The following is a 13,002-nucleotide window of genomic DNA, read 5'->3' as shown; positions in this document are numbered from 1 at the left end:
TCTGGGACTACCTTGTATGTCTGAAACATCTCTGTAGCCCTTCTAGATGTATTTGTGAGGTTTCTATTATACTCCCCCCATACCACCCCTTAACATAGCCCTTCATTTGGAATGGAACAGAAACTACATTCAGCCTTTTCATTTGTTTCTTTCCTTTATTGACACCGTTCCAAGCCACAGTCATTACTTATAGAACCATGCACACAACAGTAGTATCTGAAAAGTTCAGTCTTGACACAGGAAAATGGAGGTACTCATAACATCAGCTATGGACGCAGATAAACAATAAAATGAACTAAGAGCTTTTGCGTAGACCAAAGCCCAGCCAATCAAATAAGAATTTTCAAGTCTTTTTGTGTTGGCAAGGAGAACAATCAAGAATAATGGGTCATCAAGATGACAACTAAAGCCAAGATCATATATACTTCCCAATCCCCTTCAGCCATTCACTCAGAAAGAATAGAAGAGGAAAAGAAGCAGCAAGATTGTGGTGAGTTGAGAAATGCCCCCAACAGGTTTTGCTCAAACTGTGAAATGCATGAGATGCATTTCCCTTTAGTTTAGACTAATAACCACCATGAGAACTTCCTCATCTGGTAATATCTGGACCCCCAGAAGAAATCACCTCACTTGCTTACAATGAATTTTCCAAAGAAGGATTCCCTTCTGAGCCAGCAATTTTTCAGGATCTTGAAATAAATGTCTGACAAAGTGTGACAGAGGATTGAATCTCTTTCAATAAAATAAACTTGACATTCTGAAAGAGAAAAGAACCCAGGACACAAGAAGTAATGCTCCATCATATCACCATTGCAAAGAGTGAGAAGGTAAAAAAAACTCCAAAGGATAATTACCAAACAAGAAGCCTTTTAACAAAAGAAATAGAGATTCTGAGCTGTAGTCTCTGTGTTTGCACTGGCATTTCCAAAGCTCTGATTACTATCTATTATCTCCTTTTTCAATGGCTAATAAAGCCCTCTGACATCCTTAGGGATCAACACTTTTAAGTGTCTTTTCTTCTTCAAACTTTGAATTTTTTAAATTTAAATTTACTATTTTTTTCCTGAAAAAGTGTTGCAACAAAATGTTTTAACCAATTTTTTTTTAATTTTAGAACTGAAATCTATTTTATAAGGTACTCATACTGGGCTGATTTTTATTTTCAATGCATAATAATAACTTGTAAAGATAGTAAAAGTGGATTCAGGGAATACAAACATTATCACTATCACTGACCAAAACCACAATAAACATAAAATCAAAGCAAGGATTTTCTGAAAGATGCTTTTGGTGTTTTTCACTGGATTTGTAATTTGCTCAATATAGGAAAACACCAAGTATGGAAATAAGAGCTAAGAAATCGCTCTGCAAATCAATCATTAGATGAAATAATTTCAGAGGGTTTGTCCCATTCCAAAGTAACAAACATCATAGTTTTGTGTCCTAGGAATTATAATAAAGCCAGAATTAATAACACCTCTGGAAGTGTTAAAGCAAGACAGCCATGTTCCAAGAAGGCAGGGTGGCAGATGTTGCTTCTTACATATCCATCAGTATTGGTTCAATCCACAATTAACCAGCATTTACTCCGTGTCTGGTCGTGTGTGTTTTATTTTGTTGGGAGTTTTGGGGGGAGAAAGGACTGTGCTAATTACTGGGGGTGCAAAGAAAGACAAATGTGGGGGAAGCTCCCCGTCCTAAAGAGTGAGACAACAGGAAGATTGTCTTGTACATATGAGATATATCCGGTGTGAATGGAAAATGATCTCAGAGGGAAGGCACTAAAGCACTAAGGCAGCCTGGAAAAAGCTAATTACAAATGGGACGTTAGCTGAGCCTTGGAGGAAGAGATGAGAAGAAAAAGGGAGAGGTTTCAAGCCAGTGAAAAATCCGGGAGCCAGGGGATGGATGTGGGGTGCTAGGATGCTGGAGCTCAAAGTTCATGGGGCAGAGTATGGTCTAAAGATTGGAAAGGTAGGAAGGGACAGTTTATAAAAAACGAAGGATTTCCTGTTTGATCATGGAGACAATGGGGAGTCACTTGAGTTTTGGAATGGAATTTTAACAAGCCCAATTAGCTGAAGAGGGAGCATAGAAGGAGGAGGGTATTAGTCAGGGGAACAGTTGACCATGACCAGTTCTATAGCATGGAGGAGTCCCATATTGGAGGGCCTTTATGGGCATTGCCCTGACAAATAAGACACAGCTCTCAAGAGTAAGACAGACTAGATCCAGCATGTGAACACCAGCTGGGTCTGGGAGCCACGGAAAAGGAACCGAATCTATTGCCACAAAACAAAGCAGCTTCTGCTTGTTAAATGGCCCCTTGGGGACAGTCAGTGAATGTCTCTGTGCTTTACTATTCCATCTCTAAAATGGAAGATGTGATAATAACTCTAGCACCTACTCATAGGACATCATGTTTTTCTTAATGACTTTTTAAGACTGGCTCCCGCAGTCCCACCCTTGCTACTGCTGAGCTCAGGACCTTTGACTTGATCTGTTTCCCCAATGGGTCTCTCTGCTTCTCCTTAGGCAGCCTGGGAGTGATCTGTTTCCCCAATGGGTCTCTCTGCTTCTCCCTAGGCAGCCTGGGGGCCCCCACTTCCAAGAGCTCCCCATACTGGGTCCAAACTTCTGGTGGACACCCATTAGCCCTACAGCTCGGGTCTCCCAAGCCCACATGATCCCACAGCTTCTTCTCAGAATCAGGGATTGGGGGCCGTGCCTTTCGGAAAGCTAAATGCCAGCCTGGCCACCCCGTGTTCCAAGCACTCTGCCAGACCTGAGGACAAAGGCAAAGATTCCAAATTCTCCGGCTTCAAAGAGCTTACCGTTGAGAGATCAAGGACGAGCGGATGTTCACAAGTCCAAATTATGGCCAAAACAAAGATAAAGCTTTGTTTGTTTTATAGGACCATGATGTCCTTCAGAGGATTCTCTCCATGTGGGAACAGAGGATCTCAAAGATATCAAGCCCAATGCTCTTGTAGCACAAATGGGGAAACAGACTCAAAAGGCTTAAAAGGTTCACCCAGGAGGGCTCACGTCCAACAGGTGGAGGAGACATGGAATCCGGCATGAGCCCAAGGGAGCGAGGCTGCTGGGCTCCCCGACTGCTGTCCCTGGAAAGGACGCAGACGTGCAGTCTAGCGGCCTCCCTCCATCTCACTTCCCATTCGGGGGGTCTCTTCTATGGAGGGAAGAATACCACGCTCTCCATCACAGAATACGAGCGAGAAGGGACAGGCAGCCTTCGACTCACAGCACCATCCCTCTTCACAAATCTCAGCCCTGCCAAGTTCATAAGAACACACTGCATTTCTTAAGGCTAAGAGAACAATATAAGCTACATTGACAGCCCTCAGTTCAGTGATTGACTTTTCCTGTCTCTATGAAAAAGCCAAACGGCCCCTGCTGAGGTGAATTCAGGAGATGAAAGCTGAAGGTCAAGTCAGCTCTTCAGCTCCCATTCCAAGAACTTTTTCTGGATATCTTGCAAAAAACATCTGTGTATATAGTTCACCAACTGTGCCCTCACCCTTTCCTTACTGTTCTCCTCTATTAAAGCACTTTTAAAAACAGAGAAAGTAGGGCCAGGAGAGCAGCCTCAGGAAGCCTCCCCCCACAATAGCCATTCTACAGCATCTTCCCCCACCCACCTCTCCCACCTCCTCTCAGCTACTGCTGTACCTAGGCTGCTGAGAACCTGAAACAGAAAGGGGACTTCAATGTGTCCCCACACGACTGAAGCTTTCATCCAGAGTCTGCAATGTCCGACTCTCAAAAAAACCCCAATTATTTCAGACATTGCTGCGCAGATGATCTTACTCCTCTCCTAGCATTAGAAAAGCTAACCATCGAGCCAGGACACTTTGGGCTCAATCTAAGAACGGGGAAGGTGATCTAGGGTCCAGATCCCAGAAGATGGGGCTTCCCATCCAACCTCTGTCCCAGCAGCATCTCAGGAGCCAAATTCACCCCGTGGCTTGGATTATTTTGCTCGTCCATGATCTGTGCCAGGAACCTTAACCCCTGTTTGTCCCAGGCTCTTTAAAGCCCAAGTTGGATTTCTCAGAATGATTTTTATCAATGCATAAAATGAAATGGGAAGAGTTGCAAAGGAAGCCAGTTGTAATGCAATAACATTTTTTTAAAAAAAATTTAACAACATATTCCCATATCCTAGTAGGGAAGCCCTGGAGATGCTTGAGTTTTATGTTGCCTCTTCCAGTTTTGTGTCTTCCTCTTCTTCCTCCTTCCAGCTCTTGTGGGGGGTACTGAGCTTGGGTCATTCCTAACCCATTCCTGCTTTTATTTTCAGGCAGAGCAGAGATCCTGATAATCTCTCCTGATCTGTCCTTCAGTGTGAGCAGAATGTGAGCCATTCCAATCCAAGAAATTGCTATTGCCATGAACTAAATCTAAGTTAAAAAACAAATGCCCCAAACCCAAAGGCAATGTCATCGGAGCTTGTAGCTGGATCTGGTTTTTTCCCTTTTCTTCTCTTAGTCATCTAAAAACTTGTTCACATCGCTTTGAGTGATTTTCAGAAGGCCAAGGCTAACTATCTGTATTTCTAGGAAAGGCTCTATTACACAGCCAGCCAGCTTCCCGTGGTTGTTTCAGTCAGAGATTTGGTGTTTGGGCTCCGGGGATGGGGAATGGGGGACAAATCAAAAGCTAAAACATTTCTGTATTATTGTAATAAATGACTGGGAGGACTCAGATCAATACACTGAATACTCAAGAACCACATAGGGCTGACTTAAGCTAAGCAAAGAATCTGTCAACTGAGAGATTCCACTTCATAGAAACCTCCTAGGAATGGGACCGCCAAAGGTGTCATCAGCCACTATCCATGGATGGTCACCAGAGTAACCAGGGGGACACCAGCCTAAAATAATGGAAATATGGAGAAAGGTGACCCTCAACTCAGATTCATTACGATGGCCTAACTCTGAGAACAGCTGAGCAAACACAGCCCTCTTCTCTCAGGAATGAGGTTGGGGACTATGGGTACAGAATGTTGCATACATCATCAGACATAGCTTCTATCTCAGCTGACTTCTCTTGACTGTTCTTTGTCACAAGGAGCATAGAGGGACATGTCAGAAAATGGTTGTGACTTTCAGTCCTGGTTCCAGTCCCTGAAACTGCTGCTTTCTACTTGTGTAACTTTAGGCAAGTCCGTTATTCTGTCTGTATCTCAGTTTCTTCATCTACAAAATTAGAACATTTGGAATAGTTGACCTCTGAGATCCCTTTCCGCTCTAAATCTTGAGTCCTAACTTTAAAAAACAATCGAAAGACCATCCTTGTGAATGATCTTTATGACCATCCTTGTGAATGGTCTTTATGACCATTTTTATTTACTCCAAAATATAGCTGAACCTAAGTCAGCATTGGCCATTTACAATTTTTATGTAAATTGTTCATGCTATAATTAAGTGAGTAATAGAATCCAAAAGCAATGGAATAAGGGATCCATCAGTGCATCCCCCATTGATTGGTGGAGTTTTGAGAAATTAAAATGTCTGGTTTATTGTACAATTGTACTTCATTACCATGTTCTCCTTGAAAATAAAGTAATAACAACTAACTGCTTTAGTAATGATGGAAAAGCTTTCTCAGCTTTAAAGAAACCCTTTATTTGCTATTGAAATTTTTATTATTTCTAAATGGTGGCATATGCAAAAATCCATTCTTTTTACTCAGAGGAAAACTTTAGTAGTTTGGAAAATCTGGCTCTCAAGTACAATTGCCAGTTCTTTGTGTTGGTGGTGTTAAATTTCAGATTATTGTTTCCATCCACTTTATCTATAAAAAAGCCAGTGGTCGAACAAAGGTCACTGATGATTTACGGTTCTTGCAGTCACATTAGCTAGATTCAGATTATAGGTAAAAGTAAACAAAGGGCAAGTAAAGTAGAAGGCAGGTGCATATTCTAGACGATGCCTGCACATTCCTGGTGTCATAATCTAGTGCAAGCCCTTGCATTTATATTAAAAGTCTTCATTTCATAGATCAAAGAAAGAAAAGAAATGGAACAGTGATTTGCATCATCACTGGCAATGAAAACATCAAATCCGAATTTCTAAACACTTCAGGACATGGACAGAGCCTTAAGGAAGTAGAAATAGTACTTAAGAGGAAAATGAGAGAGACAGATGTACTTGACCAAGTACACGCAAGAAAAATCCATGTAGAGTAAATCATTTTATAAAGGTAATTGAAAATGATTTCGAAGATATCTTGAAGAAAACAGTCCCTCCCAAAATGAGAGAGAGAGAGAGAGAGAGAGAGAGAGAGAGAGAGAGAGAGAGAGAGAGAGAGATAAAGGAAGAGGGAAAAGGAGAGGGAGAGGAAGCAAGAGAGAGAAAGGGGGAGGGAGGGAAAGAGAAGACAGAGGGGAAAGAAAGAAAGAGACAGAGAAAATGGAGAGAGAGAGAGAAAGGGAGGAAAAAGAAAGGAACAAAGGAAGAAGAGGAAAAGATCAGACATAAGCAACTATAGATACGTCTGTTCTGTGTCTTAAAAGGGTAGTGGGAGACATCTACTGTTGGAGTGGGATGGGAAGTATAGGGAAGATTAATCTAGGGACCAATAATCAATCATTAATTTCATATATACCTCCAGCATAGTTGGTAAAATTACCAACTATAAAGAGCCATTAACAGAGATTACATCAGAAGTTTTTTGAACTGAGAGAAAATGGATTCTGTCACTTTAAGATCCAGCTGTAAAGAGGAATTGACCCAGAGAGCCCACAAGGACTCCCCAAATTGAGTGGAAGACATCCAAGTTCTTTTGGTTACATGTGTTTCCAAAATGTCTGCCTACTAGTGTCCACTCTCCCTAACAACTACATGCGATCAGGTGGTGAGAATATACCAGGTTTATGGGAGCGATGTTTTTTAACTTCTGTTCTTCCTACATCATTGTGGATACCTACCTTTGATTTTAGCTAATTCTGTTAACTAGCTATTATAGGTAACACACTGATGGGGGCTCACATGTTACGATGTTTAAAACCTAGACATAAAGAGCGACATTATGTGGGACTTCTTGTCTGGGAGAGGAGTTATGAGGAGCAGGGGGAGGTTGAATGAGATTTCATTTTAAAGTTCTCTTCAGAACCCCAGTTCCCTTCCCCTTGTAGACACACTAAAGAATTATACAAGAGTTTCAGAAAAAAATTTGACTAGAGTAACTGAAGTCTCAATTATCTATAATTTAACAAGCAGTTACAGATTTTCTCTACTTAAAAATTGATGATTAAATGGTCTAATCAGACTCTTAACAGCCAAAATCTTGAAAAATACAGGAAGACAAGCATGACTGACACATTCATTTTCCTGAAGGGAGGCAAAGCCCAGACACCAGCTGTAGACTAACGAATGTTCCTTCCATCCAAAATAATACTTCAGCAAATGAAAAAACAGGGCCACATAGCAGACTGCGCTACAAAATGCCGAACTGTTTAAATTCAAAATAAAGAGAAGGGATGATAAAGGACAAGGGCTAGAATTGGAGTCTGACGACCTAGTTCCGAGACCTGTGTGGGTTTCTATAAAACCACGGGGTCTAGGTCACTTCTGGCTCCAATTGCTAATCCTACCACTGAAGTGTGAGAGTCCAACTCCAGCCTGGAAATCACAGAGACCCACAGGCAAGCCCTGCTTTTGACAAGTGCCTCGGCAAATCACTGACCAGCTCAGTGCTCCCGAACAGGGACTGGCTATTCTTCACAGGAACGATTTCCACACCAGATCCCGACGGGTCCAAAATACAAGATCAAATAAGAAACAAGTGTAGCTGCGAGAGAAGCCGATTCATAGCTACGAAAAAAAGTAGTAAACACAGCATCAAGTCTTGAACACAAGACCTAAGTTCAAATACCACCTACAGCAGGCGGCCTAGGTGACTGGACAAGTTCTCTAGGGCTCAGTTTCTTCATTTGTAAAATAAGGGAGAGTGGGACTTCTCTACCAAGTGAAATTCATACAGTAGGTGTTTAATAAACGCTTGTTGTTTGGTGGCTGATGGATATTTGAAGCACCTTGCAAACCTAAAGGTGTTGCAGATAAGTCAAGGATCATTATGATCCCTGGACCATTTCCCAGAAAGGCTTGGAACTGATTTCCATCATGGTGCCTTCCTTTGCTTGCAGTTTCTGAGTCATTCAAGCTTATTTCATCTGCCCAGAGAATTCATTAAAATGTGAAATCTGCAAGTTAGACTATAAATTCCAAGTGTAGCCATTAATGCTGCATTTCAGACATCACAAACTTCGAATGACTTTAAATGTGTTGTCCTCTGCTAATTTGCTGCTCTCAATAACGCACAATAAATTCAATTAAAAAGAAAAGCATCTTAAAATTATTTGCAAGATCAACTAGGATAGCTCTTGGCTCCCTAGATGTATCATAATAAAAACTCATCTAATATGCATTACATTGTTTAATTCAAAAGGAAATTGGATCTTCTCCTGCCACCCACCATAAGGGACTGAAGCCATTTTTGGAAAGCAGCATCCGCTAATGATTGTGTTAATTTTCTTGAGATATTTGAAGTATTTGCCAAGCTCATCTTCCGGAGGCAGATCCTAATAAAGGTAAATGGGAATGGATGATCACGGCCTTCGCCTCCAAAAAGGCCTGTCCCAGGTCAGCCTAGGGCTCAAGAGAGCTCTCTGCCCTTCCTCTCCATCCTCCCCTCCTCCCCATCCTCCCCAAAGGTAACTTCCTAAGGTTCCCAAGATCCTTGGGGTCAAGGGGTTCCCATCCTGCAATGAAGCATTTCTCTGCCAATGCCATTTGAAAACTCTTTCCAACCTCACTGGGCCTCATTCATATGCAAGGCACGGGAGGAGGCACTTCTTTTCCAGTCTCACTTCTCCAAGTTAGCGCAGATTTGGGTGACCTGTAATTTTACACTTAAACATATAATGCTCCACACCGCGGGGTCTTCCAGCTCCCAACTACAGCCGCAGCTTAATTGATGTACTCCCCACATCCACTTATTTTGTAGTTTTTAATTCTTCAAGTTAACATTTCAAAGGGGACTGGTTAGTTCAGGAGAAAGGTGGGGAGTGGGAGGGGATGACTGGCTCCCGCAGGGTTTCAGCCATCCAAATGGCAGTCCAGAATTCTCTAGGTGTCTCCCCGGCCCATCTTCCTCCTTCTCCACCTCCTTACCTAGATTTTTTTCCTCTTCCTCCTCCTCCCTCTTTCCCTCCCCCTCCTCCTCCTCCTCCCGCTTCTCCTCCTCCCTTTCCTTTTCCACCTCCCCTCCTCCTCCTCTTCTCCCTCTCTCCCTTCTCCTCCTCCTTTTCCACCTCCCCTCCTCCTCCTCTTCTCCCTCTCTCCCTTCTCCTCCTCCTTTTCCACCTCCCCTCCTCCTCCTCTTCTCCCTCTCTCCCTTCTCCTCCTCCTTTTCCACCTCCCCTCCTCCTCCTCTTCTCCCTCTCTCCCTCTCTCCCTTCTCCTCCCCCTTTTCCACCTCCCCTCCTCCTCCTCTTCTCCCTCTCTCCCTTCTCCTCCCCCTTTTCCACCTCCCCTCCTCCTCCTCTTCTCCCTCTCTCCCTTCTCCTCCTCCTTTTCCACCTCCCCTCCTCCTCCTCTTCTCCCTCTCTCCCTTCTCCTCCTCCTTTTCCACCTCCCCTCCTCCTCCTCTTCTCCCTCTCTCCCTTCTCCTCCCCCTTTTCCACCTCCCCTCCTCCTCCTCTTCTCCCTCTCTCCCTTCTCCTCCCCCTTTTCCACCTCCCCTCCTCCTCCTCTTCTCCCTCTCTCCCTTCTCCTCCTCCTTTTCCACCTCCCCTCCTCCTCCTCTTCTCCCTCTCTCCCTTCTCCTCCTCCCTCCCCTCCTCCCCCTTTTCCACCTCCCCGCCTGCTCTCCTCCTCCCTTTCCCTCCCTCCCTCGGAGGAAGGGGGGAGGGGAGCCTGGGCTGCGGCGGCTGCGGGTGCTGGCGGGCTCCAGGTGTCACTTACCCGGGCGGATGAGGCCGGCTCATGTTTGCGGGGGGCTCGTGGACAGCGGAGAAAACGGGAAGCGCTGGGGCGCCGGGCCGGGGGGCGCCGGGCCGGGAGCCCCACCTGTAGCGGAGCCGGCCGGCCTTCGCTAGGCCCCGCACGGACCGCTCAGCTCGGCCCGCAGGGAGCCCGTGGGGGGCGGCTCCTCCCTGCGCCCCGCACCCGGAGCCCGGCGCTCGGCCCGCAGCCTCCTGGCCCCAGGCCGGGTCCCCGGTAGCCACAGCCTTCCCGTTGCTAAGGGAGGAGGAAAGGAAAGGAGGGGGGGCAAGGGAAGGTGCTCATGTGACAGAGCCTCAGAGCAGCTGCAAAATCCAGGGGCCACCGGGAGCCTGACGGAGCCGAGACCCCAAGGGAGAGGGGAGGGAAGCGGAAGGGGAGCCCTGCTCCGGGGGCCAGGCGAGGCGAGCGAGAAGTGCGCCCCAGCTCCGGGCGCCTGGGAGCCGGTGTTCCCCCGGCACCTGCGAGGCAAACACAAACACAGCTGTTCCCTCTTCTGCCCGCCGCCGAGGGCCCGGGCTGCCCAGGGTCCGAGGGCAGAGGGGGCTGAAGCCTCACCGAGCGGGGAGGGCACAAGGCGGCCTGATGGAGGCAGGTGCTCTGGGGAGAAAGCCAGCCCCAGCCCCCGATTGCTCAGCCCCGGAGCCCCGAAGGCGCAAGGCGGGGGCTGCGTCTCCCGGGAAATGCCGGCCCCCGCCCGGCACTGGGGATGGCCCCTGCTCCCAGCCCGGCCCACCCGCAGCAGGGAGTCTGCAAAGAATAATACTAGCAATAGCTTGGAAGGGTAGCTAGACTCTCCCTCAGATGGCCCCTTAACCTTCTGCAATATGTCCTCCTTCCCCATCTCCCTGCCGAACAGCTTCTCAGTTCCCAATGACCTCTTAGTTGGAAGGGCCATTAAAAAATAATAATAAAGATGTTAAGGATGCTTTTTTAAAACATAACAGGCCCCTCGGGAGGGAGAAAGGGAAGAAGGGAGGGAGGGAGGGAATAAGAGGGAGAAAGGAAGGAGGAAGGAAAAGGGAAGGGAGAAAAGGGAGAAAGGGAGAAAGGGAATAAGGAGGGAGGGGGAAACAGTTTATTGTTTATTAGACGCCAAACAATTAAGGTACAAATACAAAAGTGATGAAGGCCTTGTGATCTTAATAGGGAATATGGTGACTGGAAAGTCAAGGAGATGTAGGGCAGTCAGGCCACAGGGAACTTTTCAGGAACTACGGCAGTATTGATCTGATCGCTGCCCCGTACCAGAGGTGGGGTTGGGGGGGAAGAGGTTCAGGGGCTCCTGGCCAGCCTGAGAGGTGGTAAGTCTGCCGGGGCAGACGCCTGATGAGCTGTGAAGGGTGATTTGGTGGTCTCCTTCAGAGCTGGAGCCAGCTAGATACAAGACTGATGGCCCTCACCACTCAAGGCAGCTCATCCCCGATTCCGACTCTGCCTTCGAGAGGTGCTTTCTTCATATTACTGTGATGGTCTGATTCTGTTCTTGGTTCTGTTTACTTCATCCACACAGGTCCTCCAGGTTTCCCTTAATTATTTATACTAGTTATTCCCTGATGGAAGCCCCGAATGAGCATTCACCAAGTGTGGATTGTGTGCCGGCCATTGCGCTGGGTCACGGGGATGCTGATTGTTTGGTGTCCGTCATTCTTGAAAAGGACCAACGTGACATCACCATGATAGTCGGGTTGCAATGTGCCCGACTGTGGCTGATCCGACCCATAGGAGCTCGGGGTGCTCGGCCACAAGTCGGGCACAGATAATCCCCATGAACATTTGGGTGGATCCCTAGCTTTGTGCATGTTGTGTTTCTTCTGAGCAAATGCAATTCTGCTTTGCTCACAGAGCACAGCACCTTCTCTGATGAGGGCTGTATGCATCATGCTGTGCAAAAGAAATCAGACCAAAGGGAAAAATACACAAGAAAAGAAAGAGGTGAAAAGGGGGATCCGCCTTCCATCTCTGGTTCTCTCTCCGGATGTGGATGGCACTTTCCATCCCAAGTCTTTTGGAATTGCCGGGAATCGCTCCATTGGTGAGAAGAGCCGAGTCCATCAGACTTGATCAATCTCTGTCCTCTGATCCTCATTCCTCCCATTCATTTGGTGCATCTCCTTCCTCCTTGCCTCTAAAGGAGCACAGAGTCCACACACTCAGTGAAGGTCAGAGGCAGTCTGGAACCTAGGTCTTGGGATCACAGAACCAGGGAGCTCTGTCCCCATGTCGGTCGGCTGCCTCTCTATCCCTCTTTGGCCTCCCTATTTATAACCATCTCTCAAGGTCGGTATCTATCTCCCATCGCTCCCTTTTCTTCTTTCTTTTCTGCTGTCCAGTTCTGGCCCTCACCAACTATTACCTAGAATCAGCTTGGAACATATCTGAATTAAACAGTCTGGCCCCAGTTTCTCCCCTTCAGCCATAAAATATTCCTAATGTAGAGGGCTGATTGTCTTAACCCCCAGACCAGCTGCCCAGGCCTTAATGAGTTCAGAGAGGATCTGGAGGGAAGCCAGTTGAACCACAACTGATTTGAATAGTAGAAAGGATTGATTACTCGCCTGGATAAATGGGGTGATTCTGCCACTCAGCAGGACCCTCTGAGAGACCTCCCTTCTCTGGTCTGTGGTGTTTTACATCCCCTAGAGGCTACTGAGGGAAAGTGACTGCCTTTCCCTCAGGAATTGACTGGAGACCTTATTGCCATCTTAGTGACAAAGAGAGACTCGGTGGATACAATTGGCAGTTATGGAGCACCTACTATCTGTGTGGAATTGGGGGTGGGCTGGGATGGAGGGACATGTCTGTCCTAAGTATGGGAAGGCTTCCCCTGGCAGAATGGGTGGTTGGGAATAATTTCTTCCAGCTGAAGAAGGCCTTGGAGAGCACTTAGAGCACAGCCAGGTACTCTCCGCTCCATCTCTGAAGCCTTTCGGACTTTCTGGTTCTGGTGTTTGCTGTAATGCTGAAGACT

General features: G+C 46.5%; 1 protein-coding gene across 6 annotated transcripts in view; it reads right to left on the bottom strand.

Annotated features, from left to right (window-relative positions):
* Positions 1-10,941, bottom strand: part of ERICH3 (glutamate rich 3) — a 136,702-nt gene extending 125,761 nt beyond the window's left edge. For 3 of the 6 annotated variants that reach the window (XM_051999412.1, XM_051999411.1, XM_051999414.1), the window contains exon 1: positions 9,993-10,941. In XM_051999412.1, coding sequence (XP_051855372.1) covers positions 9,993-10,015 — 23 coding nt within the window. In that variant the 5' untranslated portion in view covers positions 10,016-10,941. The remainder of the gene's footprint in view (positions 1-9,992) is intronic. The other 3 variants (XM_051999415.1, XM_051999416.1, XM_051999410.1) reach the window with 3 other exon arrangements.
* Positions 10,942-13,002: the final 2,061 nt, after the last annotated feature.

The sequence above is a fragment of the Antechinus flavipes genome, chromosome 4 (genome assembly GCF_016432865.1).
Source record: "Antechinus flavipes isolate AdamAnt ecotype Samford, QLD, Australia chromosome 4, AdamAnt_v2, whole genome shotgun sequence".
NCBI lineage: Eukaryota > Metazoa > Chordata > Mammalia > Dasyuromorphia > Dasyuridae > Antechinus > Antechinus flavipes.
Note: the sequence above shows the minus strand (reverse complement) of the source record. Positions and strands in the feature narration are given on the sequence as shown.